The sequence below is a fragment of the Marmota flaviventris genome, chromosome 9 (assembly GCF_047511675.1).
Source record: "Marmota flaviventris isolate mMarFla1 chromosome 9, mMarFla1.hap1, whole genome shotgun sequence".
NCBI lineage: Eukaryota > Metazoa > Chordata > Mammalia > Rodentia > Sciuridae > Marmota > Marmota flaviventris.
The window spans coordinates 53456558-53477774 of record NC_092506.1 but is presented as its reverse complement, the minus strand read 5'-3'; the positions used below and the strand labels follow the sequence as shown (position 1 = coordinate 53477774).

General features: G+C 36.9%; 1 protein-coding gene across 4 annotated transcripts in view; it reads left to right on the top strand.

Annotated features, from left to right (window-relative positions):
* The window catches only part of Znf143 (zinc finger protein 143), a 59289-nt gene that overhangs the window by 4483 nt on the left and 33589 nt on the right, over positions 1-21217 (top strand). For 2 of the 4 annotated variants that reach the window (XM_071616393.1, XM_027942351.2), the window contains exons 2-8: positions 7255-7369; positions 7890-7982; positions 8827-8910; positions 9622-9705; positions 10331-10527; positions 12141-12215; positions 20525-20644. In XM_071616393.1, the coding sequence (XP_071472494.1) occupies positions 7255-7369; positions 7890-7982; positions 8827-8910; positions 9622-9705; positions 10331-10527; positions 12141-12215; positions 20525-20644 (768 nt within the window). Of the gene's footprint in view, positions 1-7250; positions 7370-7889; positions 7983-8826; positions 8911-9621; positions 9706-10330; positions 10528-12140; positions 12216-20524; positions 20645-21217 lie in introns of all 4 variants that reach the window. The other 2 variants (XM_027942350.2, XM_071616392.1) reach the window with 2 other exon arrangements.

The window sequence follows — 21217 nt, the reverse complement described above, 5'->3', positions numbered from 1 at the left end:
TCAAGAGAGTGCTATGACAGAGAATAAGGGGTGTTGTTAAAATGTCACATATTTGAGATAGGAGGTGACACCTAACAATAAGCACAAAAGCCATCAGAAGAGTTAGGTGTATTCTAGGAAATAAAAGGGTCAGCATGGCTGTATATATTTATAATGGAGGAGGACAGTTGTTGAGACCTCTGACACATGATTATGATAAATTCAGATATTTATTGAACATATAGTCATAATTTTTAAAAATACAAAGGCCATGAGACACAGTAGCAGCCAGGTACAGTGGCACATACCTGTAATGGGAAGTTGAGGCAGATAGATCCCAAGGTCAAGGCCAGCCTCAGCAATTTAGCAAGACCCTCAGCAACTTAATGAGTTCTTGTCTAAATATAAAATTAAAAGGACTGGGAATGAAGTTCCGTGGTAAAGTACCCCTGGGTTCAATCCCTAGTACCAAGAAAAAAAAAAGACAGTAGCATATAATAAGCTGTATCAGGTGGGCGTTGTATTCTCTCTCTCTCTTTTTTTTTTTCCAAAATAGAAAACAAGCTCAGCAAGCTGGAGCTAAACAGAATTTGAATGTATAAAGGCCAACAAATGATATAATTTTGTATAGATGAAGAGCTGTGACGAAAAACACATGACCAGTGATTGAAAGTGATCTGGGCTATAAGCCAAATAACTGCAAATGCTGTAGCCCTTGATGATAACTGAGAGCTGGGTAGTGAGGGAAGGACACCTTGGAATTGCTAATAAGGATGTGTGGAATAAAGACTCTTCTCTGTGTCTCTACTACCCTTTCTGTCTTGGGTTTCTACAGAATACCTACTTATTTATTTATATTCACATTTACTGGCTGAAGTTGTAGCTCAGCAGTAGAGCACTTACCTAGCACATGTGAGGCATTGGACTTGATCTTCAGCACAACATAAAAATAACAAAAAAAGGTATAGTGTCCGTCTATTAAAAAAAAAAAAAATTCACATGTTCTTTTTTTGTGTGTCCCTAAGGCAGTTAAGTGCTTCTTTATTAATGCTTTTGTCTAGTTAAAAAAAAGAAAAAGAAAAATTAAGTGACTGCTTTTATTTTAAAACGAAAATAATAAGCCATGAAAATAATACACGGTGATTTTTTTTCTAACTTACAGGATGTATACAGTAAAAATTAAAAGTCTCTTCCCCATTTACCCTCATTGCCTAGTCCTGTTCCTGGGTGCAAACTATTTGAGCCCTTAAATGTATTCACAAGCTTGTGCTAATACTTTTATACATTTTTTAAAAACATGAATGCAATCATACCAGGTATACTCTGCATGTTGCTTCCCCTGCCCCCCAACTTAAAATATATCTTGGATTTGCTTCTCTATGTTCCATAAAGATCAATCTCATTCTTTTTGTTGTTGTTTTACAATGTTGGGGCTTGAACCCAGGATCTTGTGTATGCTAGGCAAGCAGTGTACCTTGGAGCTATATCCTCAGCACCTCTCTCATTCTTTTTAATGGCTGCATATTTCACATATAGGTATCCTATATTTAACATCCTTTTGAAGGACTTTTAGATTTTTGACCATTTTTTGCTATTATAAAATAATGCCTCAGTGAACCTTGCACACTTTCATGACTGTTAGAAAAATTCCAAGAATCACTTAGTTGAATAATTGCATTAAATTTTTGATAGTTTGGTGTCATGTACAGTGGGGATTACACTTTGTGCTTTAATGACCTGTTTCCACGTTTCTTCTGCCATGGAGTTTCTTTTTTGTTTTGTTTTTGTAGTACTGGGCATTGAACTCATTGGCTGCTGATCTTCATTCCCAGCCCATTTTAAGTTGCCCACACTGGCCTCAAACTTACAATTTTTCTGCCTCAGCCTCCTGAGTAGCCAGGATTACAGGCATGCACCACCATGCCCAGTTTGGAACTAGTTTCTTAAAGTACTGAAGATGACTAGGAATGTAACGTAGAGGTAAAATGCTCCAGCAGCATGCACGAGGCCCTGGGTTTAATTCCCAGCACCACAAAAGAAAAAAACAAAACCCCAGAAGGACTTTAAAACAAACAAAAACCTTTCTATGTCTTCAATAACATGTATGTTGCGATGTGCATATACACACAAATAGATATATATATACACACATATAAACATATAAACATGTGTTTGTGTTTATATGTCTTTTTAATAGTTTGCCCATGGTTTAGGTAAAGATCTGAATGTGAATGTTAGAAGATGAAATTACAAAGGTAAGTAGGTGCCAAATTGGAGTATTGCCTGAATGTCAGAAGATCTACAAGCAGTATGAGTAAAATATTAGAAGGAAGAAATGTTCAAATCTGGAAGCATTGTATCCTAGAATCCTTTGCAAGAATCTTAAGATTTTGCTCTACTTTAAAGGAACCCAAACTACAATGTGTCGTCCTAGGGATTTTTACAAAAAGACAATGCTGAAAATAGACCAATTCCATAGACCAATTCTCAGGAAGAAGATTTTTTTTAAGAGCTTTAGCGAATAAAAATGTGTTTCTGTGTTTAAACTAAAAATATTTAAGGTACATATCATTTTAATGCTTCCCTTCTTTGATTATCTTTAATTATCCCTCTCTTAAATCAAACAGAGGGTCTAGCATAACGTCAAATACCAGTAAAAATGTGGTGAAATTAGCATATTCATTATGTTGCTGGTAGCAAAGTGGTTGATACAACCATTTTAAAAAATAATGACAGGCAGGCTGGCAATGTGGCTCAGTGGTAAAGCATTTGCCTAGCATGAATAAGATCCTGGGTTCAATCCCCAGCATTTTGGGGGTATAAGATGACATGGCACACACCTATAATCCCAGCAATAATTTGGGAGGCTGAGGCAGGAGGATTGTAGTTTGAGGCCAGCCTCAGCAACTTAGCAAGACCCTGTCTTAAAATTTTTTTTAAATAATTAAAGGACAGGGGATGAAACTCAGCAGTGAAGCACCAAAAAAACCCCAACAAACCATAAAGAGGGCCATGGTAGAACACTTGCTTGGCATACATGAGGCCCTAGGTCCAATCCCCAGCTCTATAGACACACCATCACCACCACCCCTGCCGCCCCAGACATGCAAGTAATGATCACTGATTGTTATAAAAATGCTCATATTTTCTGATCCACTAAACTTAATTGTGGGAGGATTTTTTCTTTTTTTTTTTGAGTGGTACTGGGTATTGAACCTAGGGGTGCTCTACCACTGAGCTACACCCCCAGCCCTTTTTACTTTTTATTTATTTTGTGGGGGAGTGCCAGGAATTGAACTCAGGGCCACTTGGGCACTGAGCCACATCCCCAGCCCTATTTTGTATTTTATTTAGAGACAGGGTCTCACTGAGTTGCTTATCACCTCGCCATTACTGAAGCTGGCTTTGAACTCACAATCCTCCTGTCTCAGCTTCCCAAGCTGCTGGAATTACAGGCTGCACCACTGCACCCAGCTCCCTGCCCTTTTTATATTTTTTATTTTGAAACAGCATCTTGCTGAGTTATTGAGTCTGCCTTAAACTTGTAATCCTCCTGCGTTAGCCTCCTGATTAGCTGGGCTTACAGGCATGTGCTCTGAGAGGTTAAGGATATAATCTACTCTGCTTCTCCAAAGACACTATATTTGTAAACATATTTACTGAAAGATTATTTTTAATGACAAAGTCATTTGTGCCTTATATTTAGTAAGAAAAATGTTAAATGGCTTATAAGAGAATTTAATGTTGTTTTGTTTTTTGTGTTCATTTGGTGCTGGGGATTGAATCCAAGATCCCTCGAATGCCAAGTGCTCAGTCCACCACTGAGCTACACCCAGGACACCTTAATTTAATTTAAAAGTGATCACCAGGTGTGGTGGTGCACCCCTGTAATCCCAGCGGCTTGGGAGGCTGAGACAGGAGGATTGCAAGTTCAAAACCAGCCTCAGCAAAAAGTGAGGTGCTAAACAACTCAGTGAGACCCCAGTCTGTAAATAAAATACAAAAAATAGGACTGGGGATGTGGCTCAGTGGCTGAGTGCCCCTGAGTTCAATCCCTGGTAAACCCCCCCCCGGCCAAAAAAAAAATGAATTAAAAGTGATCATTATTAAGATGTGTTGTCAATTTGGCAGAACTTATAGAAGTGAAAAAAGCTAAAGATTCTATTTTTAGGGATCGATTTCCGTAGTTATTAAAATTTTAAAAACTGAATACAAAATAATATCTCTAATTACAACACTGTAAAATATATGTATATATAGATAGCAAGAACTAAAGAAGAAAAATGAAAATATTTGATTTTAAACTATTGAGAATCATTTTTCTTAATTTTTTTTTTTTAAAAGAGAGAGAGAGAGAATTCCAATATTTATTCTTTAGTTTTTGGCGGACACAACATCTTTGTTTGTATGTGGTGCTGAGGATCGAACCCAGGCCGCACGCATGCCAGGCGAGCACGCTACCACTTGAGCCACATCCCCAGCTCCATTTTTCTTAATTTTAAAATTTATTTTATAATATTGTACACAAGAAAAATTTCAGTGGTATACAGAATAGAGTGAGATAGCTGGCCCTGTTATGGACTTGAAGAATGAGAATGGCACAAAGAGAACATAAAGAGATTATTGCAATAGTTAAGATACAAAATGAGGGCTGGGTATGTAAGTCAGTTGGTAGAGTGCTTGCGTCGAATGCACAAAGCCCTAGGTTCAATCCCTAGCACCACGTACACACAAAAGATATGAGATGAAAAAGTTTTGAAGAGTGAAAATCATGGTGTTGGCAACTGCTGTCTTGTAATCAGAATTTAAGCCAAGGGTGGTGATGCATTCCTGTAATCCCTGCCACTTAGGACACTCAGGCAGGAGGACCACAAGCTCAAAGCCAGGTTTAGCAACTAAGCAAGGCCCTTCTCAAAATAAAACAATTAAATTAAATAAAGACTGGAGATGTAGCTCAGTGGTTAAGTGCTCCTGAGTTCTAGCTCTAGTACCATAAAAAAATAAAATTAAATGAAAAATTTAGTTAAGGGGTGACCTGATAATTTTTATTCTGGGTGTCTCACTTTGATGAAAATAGGCAAATCCAGATGGCAAACCTCTTAGAGCAGAAAGATGAATTGGCAAACCTTAATGGTGGTAGGGAATGTGTTGTGTTTATTTGGGAAGAAACAGGATATATATATACATATATGTATATATATGTATATGTGTATATATACACACACATATACATAGTTATATATACATTATATATATAAACAGTATATATTTGTATAATTTTTGGCTTGTTTGTTTTTGTTAGTACTGGGTATTGAACCAAGGTCCTGGAGTCTTTTTATTGTGCACCTGTGATGAAACTCTTATGAGAAAACCCTTGCATATAAATTGTACTTAGATTTATAGTTTTTAAGGTAAGATTGTGGTGGTAAGTTACTATTTTTAGTATAAACAAGAGACTAAATGAAGTAGGAACAAATGGGAACAAATGCCTGGTTTCTTTGCCTTGGCATCTTATTACTTATATTTAATAAAACAATGCTAAAATTTTTTTAAATATTTTTAATTGTAGACAGACATGATACTTTTATTTATTTTTATGTGGTGCTGAGAATCGAACCCAGTGCCTCACACATGCTAGGCAGTGCTCTGTCACTGAGCCACAACCCCATCCCCACAATGCTAAAATTTATTTCTAGTATATTTAGTATATTAGATATACCACAACTGGTATATCTCCTAGTATGCTGAAGTTGTGTTCAATTTTTCACTTTCAGGTTTAAATTGATAATATGAAGCTTTAAAGAATCTAAATATATGAAGAAATATATTCTACTTTTGTGTTTCATGTAAATAGAGTTATTTTCCACAGAGAGGATGTACCCAGTGCTTTTTAGATATTCCTTCAGTCCTCTGGTATGCAAGTACTTTACTCTGTATATCTTAAAAATAATTAGTGATTAAACTTCAAACATATTATCTACTACTGTTCTAGTGCCAGTAGATCTATTTGATTAAAGCATATTGTGGGATTTTTAAAAAGTTGATCTCTGAATTAATCTGTGCAAATCAGCTTTACCTTTCTGTTTCTTCTCTTGGCTCTATGATAAATTGGATGCATAACCCTGCTATCATCACTTTTATTTTGATTTAAGATTTTGAGTTCATCTAAGCAATCATTCTCATGAATAAAATTTAAAAGGTTATACTTTAAAAAAGAAGAAAACAAAAGTTTACACTTAAAATGCATTTATAATTAAATGCCACTTTTAGCTGTTTTTTAGTAGGGTTCAAGATTGTGTGTTTATTTGAAAAAAAGATTCTACTCCAGTACATACTTGAAAGCTTTTATAATATGCTCTGATTGTTCTTTTACTATCACTTTTTGCAACTCTGTACCTCAAAACTAATAAACAGGAGCTGGAGTGCGGTGGTGCACGCCGGTGGTGCACGCCTGTAATCTTATCGACTCAGGAGGCTGAGGCAGGAGGATCACAAGTTCAAAGCCAGCCTCAGTAATAGCAAGGTGCTAAGCAACTCAGTGAGACCCTGTCTCTAAATAAAATATAAATTAGGGCTGGGGATGTGACTCAGTGGCTGAGTGCCTGTTACTCCCCATACCACCCCTCAAAAAACAGTTAACATATGCAGTGTTCATCTTGGGGGATTTAAAGTACAATCTACTATTGTGAATTTTGAAATAGCTTTTTTTTTTTTTTTTTTTGGTACCTGGAATTGAACCCAGGGCCACTTAACCATTTAGCCAGCCACATCCCCAGCCCCTTTTTATGTTTTATTTAGAGATGGAGTCTCACTTAGTTGCTGAGGCTGATTTTGAACTGGTGATCCTCGTGTCTTAGCCTCCCAAGCTTCTGGGATTACAGGCATGCACCACCACACCTGGCCAAACTGCATGCCTTTTAATAGAGCAACTTCAGAAGTGGTGTTTGGAATATCAGAATCTTTTTTCTCTACTTCTGTTCCTCAGACTCCCTAGTCTCACGGAAAGCAAACCAGAGTATACTTACCATTCAGCTTTGTTCAGGTGTGCCCTTACTAAGTCATGTCATTAGTGCTACTTTCTTGAGGTATAAGACATACTTTTGTAGTTTTAATACTCTTACCCTGCATATTAAGTGAAATTGCATGTTATATCAAATATCACATACTGTTTATGTCTTTCAAAATTTTTGGGGCGGGTTCAGTAATATATTTATGTCTTTTATTTTATATGTGTCATTGTTTATCCTCAAGGGACTGTATTTTTCTTCAAGGTAGAAAATGTTGTTAGCCCAGATAAATCGGGATTCTCAAGGAATGACAGAGTTTCCTGGAGGAGGAATGGAGGCTCAACATGTTACCTTGTGCCTCACAGAAGCAGTAACTGTGGCAGGTGAGCAGTCATATTTGAAGGGACCACATGAGTTTGGTAATATTATTTATCTTAAATAGAAACTTATGACACTGTATTTACTTCCCTGTAACTTAATTAGTGGTAACATAAACCTAGGCCTTTCTGAGGTTTTGTTTTGTTTTGTTGGTACTGGGGATTAAACCCAGTGGTAATTAATCAGTCAATCACATCTCCAGCCTTTTTAAATTTTTATTTTGAGACAGGGTCTCACTAAGTTGTTGAGGCTGACCTTGAACTTGTGATCCTCCTGCCTCAGCCTCTTGAGTTGTTGAGTGTGCCACCATGCCTGGCTATTATGAGCATTTTTTTTTCCCCCTGATGTGGGCATTGGGTATAGCAGGGCAGGGAAATATTTTTTAATAAATGCTAAAAGAGATTCCATTTTGGTCTCTAAGAATTAGGTAAAGCAACCTGCCTATTGCTAATCTTCATTTTTTTAAAAAATTAATCAGCATGCACATAATAGTTATCTAAAGAAAGTAATTTTGTTTTATAATAGATGGTGACAATTTAGAAAATATGGAAGGTGTAAGCTTGCAAGCAGTAACACTTGCAGATGGCTCTACTGCTTACATACAACACAATTCTAAAGGTATGTGCCTCCTAAATGGCCAGTTGGTTAGTACCAGCAATTTATAACCTTAGCATTGGAACCCCTAGCAACTATACCTCCTTCCCAGTCTCTCCTAAAGACACTAGATTGCTTATAATAATTTTAAATTATTTTTAACTTAAATTTTGATAACTGGATAATTTTGGGACACCCTTTTAGATAATAGGAAGATACTCTAGGGTATCAAATTTAGTGGGAGAGAGGAGGGAAGGGAGTGTGTCTGACCTGTTTCCTATTTTGAGCAAAACCATTCTTTTGTTTTTTAACTTTAAGTTGTTATTTAATGTGTTTATTAAACATAAGGGTAGACATTTGGTTTTGCTTTTGTAACATTGTCTCTAAGTTACTGTTTACTTTGCTCCAGGAAATAGCCCAATTCTAAAACTCCTTGTTTTTATGGGAACCTACTGAGCACAAATGTATATACACAGGGTCTGCATTCCTCCCAGGAGTGACAGTGACAACCAGCCTCACATACGCTGACATACTGTTCAGCTTCCCCATAGTCAGGGTCACTGATTCTGAGTGGTTCTGAAAGGTACGTTGAGGTTCAATTCATGTAGCTTGCTGTGATGAGCCACTCTTCCTCTTGTACTTGTTTGATTGAAAATTGGAGGGGAGGAAGGATGGCTGAGGGAGGATTTTCTGCTTTCTATAGGATCACTGGATGTGTTATTGAATTGCCTCAGAACGTTGAGGGAAGAATCAAGATGAACATGAGCTTAAGTAGTGTATGTTTTTATAGTTGATATCATTTTGAAATTGTATAAAGTTAAAAAATTTTTGTTTGTGCTAATTTATTGGCTTGAATCTTTTGTTCCAGATGGGAAGCTCATTGATGGCCAAGTCATTCAGTTGGAAGATGGTTCTGCTGCCTATGTTCAACATGTGCCCATACCTAAAAGTAGTAAGTATTTAAGATGCAACACAGGAAACCTCCTGATTCTCTGATTTTGGTGTTTGCTGCCACCAGCTTCCTCATATTACTTAAATTTGGTCCTGATTTCTAGTCTGCCTTTTTTTGAAAAGGGAGATAAGTAGGTGCCAGAGGTAGGATCTAAAGACCTTTTTTGTTGTTGTTTTTTTTCTCCAATACTGAAGATTGAACCCAGCACTGCTCTACTACGAAGCCATAACCCCAGCCCTTTTTAAAGAAATTTGAGACAGGGTCTTGCTAAGTTGCCCAGGCTGGTCTCAAACTTGCAATCTTCCTGCCTCAGCCTGTCAAGTAGCTAGGATTGTAGGTGTGCACCACTGCACCTGGCTTAAAGACCATTTTAATGTAACCAAGACTGAGTCTCAAAGATAGTGGAAAGGAAGTTCTAGAAATTAGTGGGTAGCAGTCCTAGGTGAATGTGTCTATTGTTTGAAATGAATCCTGCATTACTCTTTTTCTTCTTTTTTCCCCTACTTTCAACTCTCTTCCCCTCTTGTGTGTATTCCTAAAACAAGTATTATATTGCTTTTAAGTGCTTTCTCAAAGCAGCTTTATTGACTCATAAAGCAACTATAGGTTGTCATCATGCATTTAATAGCTAATTGATTGTTTTTTGCCAAGTTAGTTAATTGGAACATGTTGGAAAGCATGGGACCTAAATGTAAACAATTGTTTCTTGAGCAGGGGACAGTTTGCGTCTAGAGGATGGTCAAGCAGTGCAGTTAGAAGATGGAACCACAGCATTTATTCATCATACCTCCAAAGGTACAGTAACTTTGAAAATATGAAGTAAGGGAGAAGTGGGAGTATGGGAAAAATAATATCTGCTGAAGTATCGTCATGTGTAAAAATTGTATTTATCCTTTGAAGTTCAAGGCACCTGGCTTGCACACAGTTAAAAAGAGAAAGCTTTCTCACAATTTGAGCTGCCAGAAACCATTTGGAACAGTAAACACTATGGACTTTGGAGTCATAATTACATCAATTCAAATCCTGGTTTCTTTTTTTTTTTCCCTATCTTTATTTTATTTATTTTTATGTGGTGCTGAGGATCGAACCCAGTGTCTCACACAGGATAGGCAAGTTCTCCACCACTGAGCCACAACCTCAACCCACATCCTGGTTTCTTTACAACTGATTTGGACTATTACTTGTTAGGTTTTTAAAAATTTCCTGGTTCCTAAGGAAAGTGACTTTTCTCAAATTCTGATTCCCATTTGTATGGTAGTAAATATACCTGTTTCATAGAAGTTTTTTGAGAATTAAATGAAATAACATAAAGCACATCATCTGGTGTTTCTAGTACTACTCAGTAAAAGTTTATTCCCTTCTTCTTTTAAATATGTAACTGTTTGTCAAACTTTAAGGCCTTTCTCTTCTACTCCTTCAGATAGTTATGACCAGAGTGCATTACAGGCTGTTCAGCTGGAAGATGGCACCACAGCCTATATCCACCATGCAGTGCAAGTCCCGCAGTCTGACACCATCTTGGCAATTCAGGCCGATGGGACAGTGGCAGGGCTTCACACTGGCGATGGCACAATTGACCCTGACACTATCAGTGCTTTGGAACAGTATGCAGCAAAGGTATGGTATTTTACTTCAGTACTGTCCCAGGTACAGCCTCTTTATTTTTCATGGAAAAAAAAAAAAAGTACACTTTATTGGGAAACTAGCAATGCAGAACCAAAATCATTCAACCTCAAAGAGAACTGCATTTATCTTAAAAAGGTGAAGTGTAAAAAGATATATTGGAAGAAAAAATAAGGGAATGGGGTAAGGACTTACAGAAAATAAATGAATTAGCAGGTAATTTACAAAAAGAGATATTCAAGGATGAGTGCTATAGAAGAAATAATAAAGTATAGATATGCCCAACATGCCTATAATCCCAGTGGCTCAGGAGGCTGAGGCAGGAGGATCATGAGTTCAAAGCCAATCTCAGCAATTTAGCAAGGCCCTAGGCAACACAGCGAGACCATGTCTCTAAATAAAATATAAAAAAGGGATTTTAGCTTAGTGGTAGAGTGCTTTTGTAGCATATGTGAGGCACTGGGTTTGATTCTCAGCACCACATATAAATAAATAAATAAATAATCATCCACAATTAAATATATATATATTTTTGCATTGGGAAACTAGCAATGCAGAACCAGCAATGCATATATATATATATATATATATATATATATATATATATATATATATATATATGTGTGTGTGTGTATATATATATATATAGTTTGTTAGCAGTGGTAGAGTGACATTACAGAAATAGAAATATTGCAGAAATCCAGCTGAGCTTATATTCTGCAATCCAAGGCAGTTTGGGAGACCAGGCAATTTTCTTATTGTCCCATTCATGGAATTTTGTGGATCCTTTCTCTGTGACTCACTCATTATACACACACACACACACACACACACACACTCTCTCTCTCTCTCTCTCTCTATATATATATATATATACACACACACACACACATATACACACACACATATATATATATATATATATATATAAATGTAAGTAATATATGTATATATAAATGTAAAAAAGGGCTGCAACAGTGGTTCAGTTCTAAAGTGCCCCTCAGTTCAATCCCTGGTACCAAAAAAAAAAAAAAAAGAGAGATGGACTGAGTTTTGATCATTGTGTAATGCTGTATGGCTATAGTTTCAGCCCTTTGGGAGGCTGAGTTAAGAAGATGTTTGAGTCTCAGAGTTCTAGGCTAGCCTGAGTAACGTACAAAAACCCCAGCTCTAAAAGGGGGTGGTGGTGGGTATTTTTCCTGCATCAAACATATTTCTCTCATTTAATTTAAGTTTTTTTTTTTCAATTTTTATTTGGGAAGTCTACACACATAATATTAATAATAATAACAACAACATCAACAACAACAAAACCTCCATGTTCTCACCTGCCATACATTACCAAAATGTAAAACATGGGGCTAAGGATGTAGTTTAGTAGAAGAGGGCTTGCCCAGCAGGCATGAAGTCATCCTGGTATCTGTCCCCCCACTGTAAAAATGTAAAGATAAGGGGCTGGGGTTGTGGCTCAGTGGTAGAGTGCTCGCCTTGCATGTGTGTAGCCTTGGGTTCAATTCTCAGCACCACATAAAAATAAATAAATAAAATGAAGGTATTTAAAAAAATGCAAAGGTAAAACATCTTTAAGCTTTATTTTATTCCTATAGGTGTCCATTGATGGAAGTGAAAGTGTAACAGGTACTGGAATAATTGGAGAAAATGAACAAGAGAAAAAAATGCAGGTATGTAAATCTCCTTTGTTATATAAGAATCTCTTAATGTTTTCTAAGCAACAATAGAGATCATGCTACTTTTCCAGGAAAATTGCACCATTTCAGAAAAACAGTATCCGTATTAGGACCAGCTTTCTCAAATTACCTCAGGCCCTAAGATTTGTTAGTGGTGGTAGAGTGACATTACAGAAATAGAAATATCACAGAAATCCAGCTTAGTTTGTATTCTGGAATCCAAAGCAGTTTTGGAAACCAGGCAGTTTTCTTACTGTCCCATTCATGGAATTTTGTGGATCCATTCTCTGTGACTCACTCATTACTATGACCTAATCCTTGCTATTTTGCCTTTTTTTTTTTTTTTTCCCCACCGACTTTCCTACCTCTATACCCCCTCCCTTCCCCTTTCTCCCCTTTGCCTTATCTAAAGTTTGTCCATTCCTCCCAAACTCCCCCCCAATCCCCATTATGAATCAGCATCCTTATATCAGAGAACACATTCGGCATTTGGTTTTGGGGGATTGGCTTACTTCACTTAGCATTGTATTCTCCAACTCCATCCATTTACCTGCAAATGCCATGATTTTATTTTCTTTTAATGTTGAGTAATATTCCATTGTGTATACTTTGCCATTTGTATGTTTTAAAAGTTTCTTCTACTTCTATTCCCGTATTTTCCTTTTCAAATTCTGAAGGGAAAATCCAGACAAGCTAATCATTATTATTCATACTTAGCAAAACTGATATTGTACTTTTTGTACCAGACTGCTTCCTGGGCTGCAGATGGCCTGTGGCTTCCCTTTGATTCAGTGTTCACCCTTGGTCTAGTCATTGGCTACCCCTTGCTCAGGTAACACCCTATTAACCACCAAAGTAACCATCTTTTTTGTCCCCCTTCTTACTGGGAATTGGACCCAAGGCCTTGTACATGCTTGGAAAGCACTCTACCACTAAGCTATATTCCCAACTGTTTTTTTTTTAATATTTATTTTTGGGGCTGAGGTTGTGGCTCAGCAGTAGAGTACTCACCTAGCACACCTGAGTCACTGGGTTCAAACCTCAGCACCACATAAAATGAATAAAGATATTGTGTTCACCTACAACTGAAAAATAAATATTTTTTTAAAAAATTTATTTTTTAGTTTTAGGTGGACACAATATCTTTATTTTATATTTGTGTGATGCTGAGGATCTAACCCAGTGCCTTATGCATACTAGGCGAGCACTCTACCACTGAGCCACAACCCCAGCACCCCCCAACTATTTTTTAATGTTATTTTGAGATAGGTTCTCACTAAAATTGCACAGGCTGGTTTTGAACTTGTGATCCCCCTGCCTTAGCCTCCCAGGTAGATGGGATTACAGGTATATGCCTCTGTGATCAGCCAAGGACACGTTTTTGAGCATTAACATCACCACTTAATAACATTTAGTGAGATTGTTAGGGCTTATCAAGAGATTTTTCAGTTATAATACTAATAAACGATAAAAGAAAAGAATTACTGATATCTCTGATACAAGTTTGATGATTGAATGGCCAGTCTATATATTTAACAGCTCAAGTGGTGCTACAGAGTAACAAGAATATAAATTTAATTTTCTGTTTACTAAGTCCATGAGCTTTGAAATTGTGTGATTCTTGGTAAAGTTTTCAAGTCTTGGAATTCACTTTCACATTTTATGAATGAGACTTAATATTTTTAAATTTTATTATGTCAAATTCATCTCAGCTAAATTCTACTGAAATGGAAACACATGTAAATGTATGCAAGAGATAGCTCAGTGACTTGCAGTGGCCTATTAAGTTTTCTTATTGGTAACTACCAAATGATAAGATATTTAAGCAGTAGAATCTTAGAATTTTTTTCTTTTGCAGTACTATGTTTTGAACCCAGGGTTGCTCTACTACTAAGCTATATACATCCCCTTTTCTATTTTTTATTTTGAGACAGGGTCTTGCTGAGTTGCCCATGCCGGCTTTGAACTTGTGATCCTCCTACTTCAACTTCCCAAATAGCCAGGACTACAGGCCTGCACCACCATGCTGCAAACATAGATTGGGGGTGGGGGGTAATGGAAATTAACCCAGAGTATTGTATCATGTTATACATTCCCAGCCCTTTCTTCCTTTCTCCTTCCCTTTTTGTACTTTTCCCCCTCTTTCCTCTCTTTCTTCTGCTTTCTTTCCCTCCCTCTTCCTTCCCTGCCTTCATCCTTTGCTCTCCTTTCCTCCCCTTTTCCCTTCCTTCCTCTCTTTTTTTATCACCAGGGGCACTCTACCACTTACCTACATCCCCACCCTTTTTTATTTTTTATCACTAAATTGCTGAGGCTGGCCTGGAACTTGCAATCCTCCTGCTTTAGCCTCCAAAATCACTGGGATTATAGGCATGTGTCACCATACCTGGCAACTGTAGAATATTTTTAAAGAAAGGAAGTTATAAGTGTGCTTGTAATTAACTAATATAGAGTGAGACTTAACCAAAAAATGAATGAATTTACCATCAGGCTTCTTAACCTATTAACATATATTATTATAAAAGACTATTAACATCAGTTGTTAATTTCTGAATCCAGAAACAGAGGGATTGAGAATTGCTAAGGCAAAAATGTCATTAAAAACTTCATTACCTTTTTTTTGAGGGAGTATCAGGGATTGAACCCAGGGGTGCTTAATTAACTACTAAGCCACCTCCCCAGCACTTTTTTTATATTTTATTTAGAAACAAGGCCTCGCTGAGTTGCTTAGGGCTTCACTAAATTGCCCAGGCTGGTTTTGAACTCGTGATCCTCCTGCCTCAGCCTCCCAAGCTGCCATGTGCCACCATACCCCACAACTTCATTACTTTTTATCTGAAGAAATAAAACCATTGTTATTGGTACCAATAGACAAAATAATAGAAGACGGTTCAATAGAATTTTTTTTGACCACAGCCTTCTGTCTTTTTCCTTGCAGACTAGATCTGTGCTGTCCAGTATGGTAGCTACTAACCACACGTGGCTATTGAGCACTTGGTGGCTAGTTTGAATTAAGGTGTGGATTTTTAAGACTTATTATGAAAAAAAAATGTAAAATATCTCATCAATAATTTTTCATATACATGTTGAAATAACACATATCCGGCCTATTATATTGGGTTAGATAAAATTAACTTTACCTGTTTCTTTTTCCCATTTCAATGTGGCAGTAGAAAATTTTAATTATATATATGGCTTGTATTTGTGACTTACTCTTTTTCTCTTTAGTACTTGACCAAAACTTCCTGTTTCTCTAAAACAATTGAGTATCACATTTGAGATTGAGGGCCCAATGTATGGTATTAAAAAGCCAGGCTGCTTCAAGGAATCGTAGCAAATAAGCAGAACGTATAACTTCTGGTCTCATCTCTTTGTGCTCCTTCTGCATTTTTGCTTATGAAGTTGTAGCTCTGTGTCTGCCTAAACTTTAAAGAAATTGATAGCTAAAGCAACAGATTTTCCTGTAAATAGTCTTGTTTCTAAGCTCTAGATTTTTTAAAAAATTGTGATGTTTATAGTTTAGAATTTTTATTTCAGCTGTAACATGAAGATGTTAGTTGTGCCACTGAACTCATCTCTGATATGAACAACAACAAAAAATTCACCGGACAAGGAAAGGCTTAGAGTACTTAAAGCAGTTCTCAGGTGGAGGCAGTTTTGCCCCAGGACATGTGGCAATGTCTAGAGACAGTTTTTTTGGTTGTCAACAATTTAGGTAAAACTACTTGAAACTTGGTGGGTAGAGATTTCCCCCAAAGGATAGCTCCACCAACAAGGAGTTACCCTCTGAAAATGTCAGTAGCACTGAATTTATTTTCAAGAAATTTTTTTTTTTTTTTTGAGAGAGAGAGAATTTTTATTTTTTATTTTTAGGTTTTATTTATTTATTTTTTTTCCGGCGGACACAACATCTTTGTTTGTATGTGGTGCTGAGGATCGAACCCGGGCCGCACGCCTGCCAGGCGAGCGTGCTACCACTTGAGCCACATCCCCAGCCCCAGTAGCACTGAATTTAAAACCCCAATATAAAATAGTCTCTAAGAATACCTGTGTGTTCACTTGTAAGAACTGTAAAAACACTGGGGGGAGGCGGATGTGTTTGTGGCAGACTATAGCTATAGTCATTGCCCTCATGTTACAACACCCTTATTAATTAGAAAACAGTATTGAAGTAGTATACAATTTATTTTTTTTTTGGGGGTACCTTCCTCTATGGACTGAGTCCTCATATAGAGGGGTGCCCTTTCTTTTTTTTTTTTTTTTTTTTTCTTTTTCTAAAGAGAGAGAGAATTTTAATATGTATTTTTCAGTTTTCAGCGGACACAACATCTTTGTTTGTATGTGGTGCTGAGGATCGAACCCGGGCCGCACGCATGCCAGGCGAGCACGCTGCCGCTTGAGCCACATCCCCAGCCCAGTATACAATTTATAATCAAAAGATCCAGATTGAGTTTCTACTCTGCTATATAGTAGCAGTGGGACTTGGAGCAAGTTACTTCTCTGGATCTGAATTTTTTATCTGTTAAATGAGAATGATGATCATCTTTGCTTTACCCATCTCATGAGTTTATGATAACCAAGTGAGATTTTCATTTGGTTAATATTTTAAGTAACACATGAAAATACTATTTGTAGATGCATATAATTGTTGATACTCTACGTGTTATGTTAGAATGCCAGGCCCTTTCATCATTCAAAACTAACTTTTCTTTAATTGGAGATCAAAGTACTTTGGTTTGACAGTATTTTAATCAGAGCTGTAATAGTTGGAAGACCCACAAGAACCAGTCAAGCTAGCTCAAGGAAAAAAAGAGATATATTGTAAGGATATATCAGAGCAAATAAGAAGATCAGAATGGGAACTGCTGAACATTTAGTCCGCACAGGAACTAGAATTACAAAGGAATCAGGAATGGAGGCTGATCTCACTTGTTTTTCTTCTCTCTCCCACTTCCCACAAAGGGCTGGTTTCTTCCATGGCATCTCTGCTCCCTTTTCTCTGGAGATAGGCTTTCTCTGTCTTCTTATTGAGTTTGCACATGACTCATCATAGCCATGCTTTCTCAGGTTTACCACTCATGACCAACTCAGGATTTCCATTTCTCCCTCCCTCCCTCCCTCCCTTCCTTCCTTCCTTCCTTCCTTCCTTCCTTCCTTCCTCCATTTATTTCTTAGGTCAAATTCCTGCAGAGAGAATCTGTACACTTGGCGAGACTTTTTTTTTTTTTTTTCCCTAGGCTGGCCTCAAACATCTGGGCTCAAGTGATCCTCTTACTTCAGTTTCCAGAGTGCTGAGACTATAAAGGCATGTAGCATGGGGCTCAGCCTGAATTTTTAAGCCAGACCACATAGGCATTGTTATATCACTGGCCAGCCTATAGATGTACAGTCTTCTCTGGTTAGCAGAGTCCGTGGATGTTGTTTTTCCTAAATCATGGGATTGAACCCAGAGCCTCATGCCTGCTAGGCACGTGTTCTTGCATTGAACCAAACCTGTTTAGTATAGGCAATTTAGGTGTGGTTCATATTTTATTTTATTTTATTTTTTTGTTTTCTGTATTTTTTTAATCTAGCTACATGACCTTGACCAAGTGAAACTTGCTATATATATATTTGCAGTGCTGAGGGTTGAACCAGGGCCTCATGCCTGCTAGGCACATGTTCTTGCACTGAACCACATCCCCAGTCCAAACCTTGCTTTTCTTAAATATTTTAAGCCCACTTTTTTCCATCTCTTAAAGGTAATAATTATATCAGTGACTATTAGTCAGGGGCAAAGGATTTTTTAAGTTGACACAATAGTTGTACATATTTTGGGGCTAGGCACAGTGATATACACAGCAACTTTGGAGGCTGAGAGAGAAGGATCACAAGTTCAAGGCCAGCCTCAACAACTTAGGGAAATCCTGTCTCAAAAAATAAAGAGACCTGGGGATGTAGCTCAGTGCTAGGTTCCTCATAGGTTCAATCTCCATTAACCCCGCCCTCCCCCCCAAAAATTGTCATACCTCTTTGGGGGGTATAGTGGGATATTTCCATACAGATAGACAACATGTAGTGATCAGGTCAGGATAATTAACGTATCCATCACCTCAAATGTTTATCTAGGATTTTTTAAAAAACGTGCTAGAGGTGTATCTCAATGATAGAGTGTGTGCTTAATATGCATGAAGTTCTAGGTCCAATCCGTAGCACCAATATTACTATTTTTAGTGTTTTTTTTTTAATTTGGAGATTTTCCAAAAAGAAAACCCAAAATGACCCATAATATTACCATACGTATAGCTGTTGTATATACTTAAAAAAATAAAGCTTTTTAGAAAATGAAATGGTATAAATTAGGAAAAATTTGTTAGATACTTGGTTTTCCCCCCCCAAACTGGGGATCAAACCCAAAGGGGCTAAAGATGTAGCTCAGTGGTAGAGCACCCCTAGATTCAATTCCTAGTACAGCAAAAAAAAAAAAAAAAAGGGGCCTGGGATGTAACTCAGCGGTACAGTACTTATTTTCCATGCATGAGGCCTTGGGTTCAATTTCCAGTACTAAAGAAAAAAAGAAATCTGAGGTTACCTGAGGTTACCTGAGATGGGAGAACACATTACTTTAGAGTCTAAATATCTAGTAATGTAGATTTTTAAAATTTTTGTGATACTGGGTATCAAATCTAGGGTCTCATCCATTCTAGGCAAGTATTCTACTGAGCTACCTTCCCAACCCTAAAATAATTTTTATTGATCAGTTCTCACCCCATAAATCAGATTACATGAAACATTAATTTCCTTAAGAATGAGGATAAAAAGCAGCAAGCAATTAAAAATACATTTATGAAAATTTACTTACCAAAATCTTCATATTTATCTGAAAGTGGTGAGGTATGGCAGAATCTCTTATATAAATCAGATATTTTTTTAAACAAAAACAAAGAGAATCTAACAGTTCTTTGAGGAAAAATCATCAGGATCACATGCTTGTTTTGCCTTTTATTTTCAGATTTCTTTTTAAGCCTACAACATCTGTAGTATCACCCAGTGATGATTTTGGCTTCATTATTTTGAATTTTTTACAACATTAAAAAAACCTCTGGGGCTGGGGTTGTGGCTCAGTGATAGAGCACTCACCTGGCACATCCGAGGCCCTGGGTTCAATCCTCAGCATCACATTAAAAAAATAAATAAATAAAATAAAGGTATTGTGTCCAACTACAACTAAAAACAAACAAACAAACAAAAAACCAACAAAACTCTGAAAGAGTCATTTTTGAACCTTGAGTGACAGCCAGCACAGAAAAGAATATTGCAACGTATCACTATATGACCCACATAGTAGACAGTCATTCTTCAACATTTGTGGTATCATAATTTCTAAAATAGGCAGCAATCTTTAAAAGCCTTTACTAGCATAGGAGTGTTATTTGAATTCTTATGGTATTATATCCAAAAGAAAAGATCTTGTGCTGAATATAAGTACAGAATGTGATATTGATTGTATTATCTCCTATAGGTGACTTAAATGACCTAATGCCTGCACATACCTCCTCCATCTTTCTCTTTCTTCCTTTCTTCTTTCCTCCCTCCGTCCCTCCTTTCCTTCTTTCTCCTCTGCCTTCTCTTTCTTACTATTGAACCCAGAGGTGTTCCACCAATGAGCTATACCACATCCCTTTTTTTTTTAATATTTATTTTTTAGGTTTTAGGTGGACACAATATCTTTGTTTTATATTTATGTGGTGCTGAGGATCAAACCCAGTGCCTCATGCATGCTAGGGGAGCACTCTACCACTGAGTCACAATTCCAGCCTTAGCCCTTTTTATTTTTTGACTTAAGACAGGATTGCCTAAACTGGCTTTGAACTTAGGATCCTTCTGCTTCAGCCTCCCAAGTAGCTGAGATTACACATGTATGCCACTAGGCCCAGCTTTTCTCATTGCTTTTGAAATGCTTCTGAAATTGAAAATGTATTTGACATTTTAGGGCATATGTCCTTAAAAAAAAGCATAGTTAAATAATAGTATGTCAGGAAATATGTGCATACAATGGGGATGGTACTTGGGTTGATTTTCTAGGAGAGAAATAGATCTTTGAACTAGCAGTGCCTTCAACTGTAGCTCTCCTTTTGACTATTTCAGAGCTGCTGACTTCAGCAATGGAACAGGAAGAATGTGACTGATTTAGATTGATAGACTCTTGATAAAGTGATTATCTGAATCTGGAACCCACATTATAGCTTTATCTTTTATTGTGAAAATTTCAGCTTTTTTATTTCCATATGAGTAATTTAAATCATAATTTTTGTTTTATCTAGATTGTCTTACAAGGACATGCAACAAGAGTAACTGCTAAATCTCAACAGAGTGGAGAAAAAGCATTTCAATGTAAATATGATGGATGTGGAAAATTATATACAACAGCTCATCATCTCAAGGTGTATATATGTGTTTTATTTAGTTATAGTATATCTAGGACATTAAAAACTAATGTGATATGCATATAGCATTCAAATGCTTATCAAAATACTGACACATGCTCACACTCAGACACACAAAAGTCTGTACAGACTGTAGAAACTGTCAGTTCTTTAAGGGCCTGGACTGTGTTTTTTCACCTGTGTATCCCTGATGTCCTGCATATTACCTGGCACATGTGAGACACTCTGTATATTTCAAAGCATTTGGTCAAATATGAAATTTATGTAATTATATGAGAGATGTGTATGTTCACTCTGCTAACAGTGATTCACCAGAATCCAGCAAAGTTGATGTTAATTTGTCCTGTATTAAATTTTTGGATGAAGTATTTTATTTTAATTGTAGATGAACACAATAGAAGTACTGTGACTCATTATAACAATATCTAAGACATATTAAATAACTATGTCAAAAAGTGTGCACTTAGCATATTTGGAGTAGTGACCCAAGAGTCCATCTTCATTACTTGTTAGTGTATAACTTTGGCCTATAATTGACTTCTTGGTACCTCATTCCCCCCAACTATAATT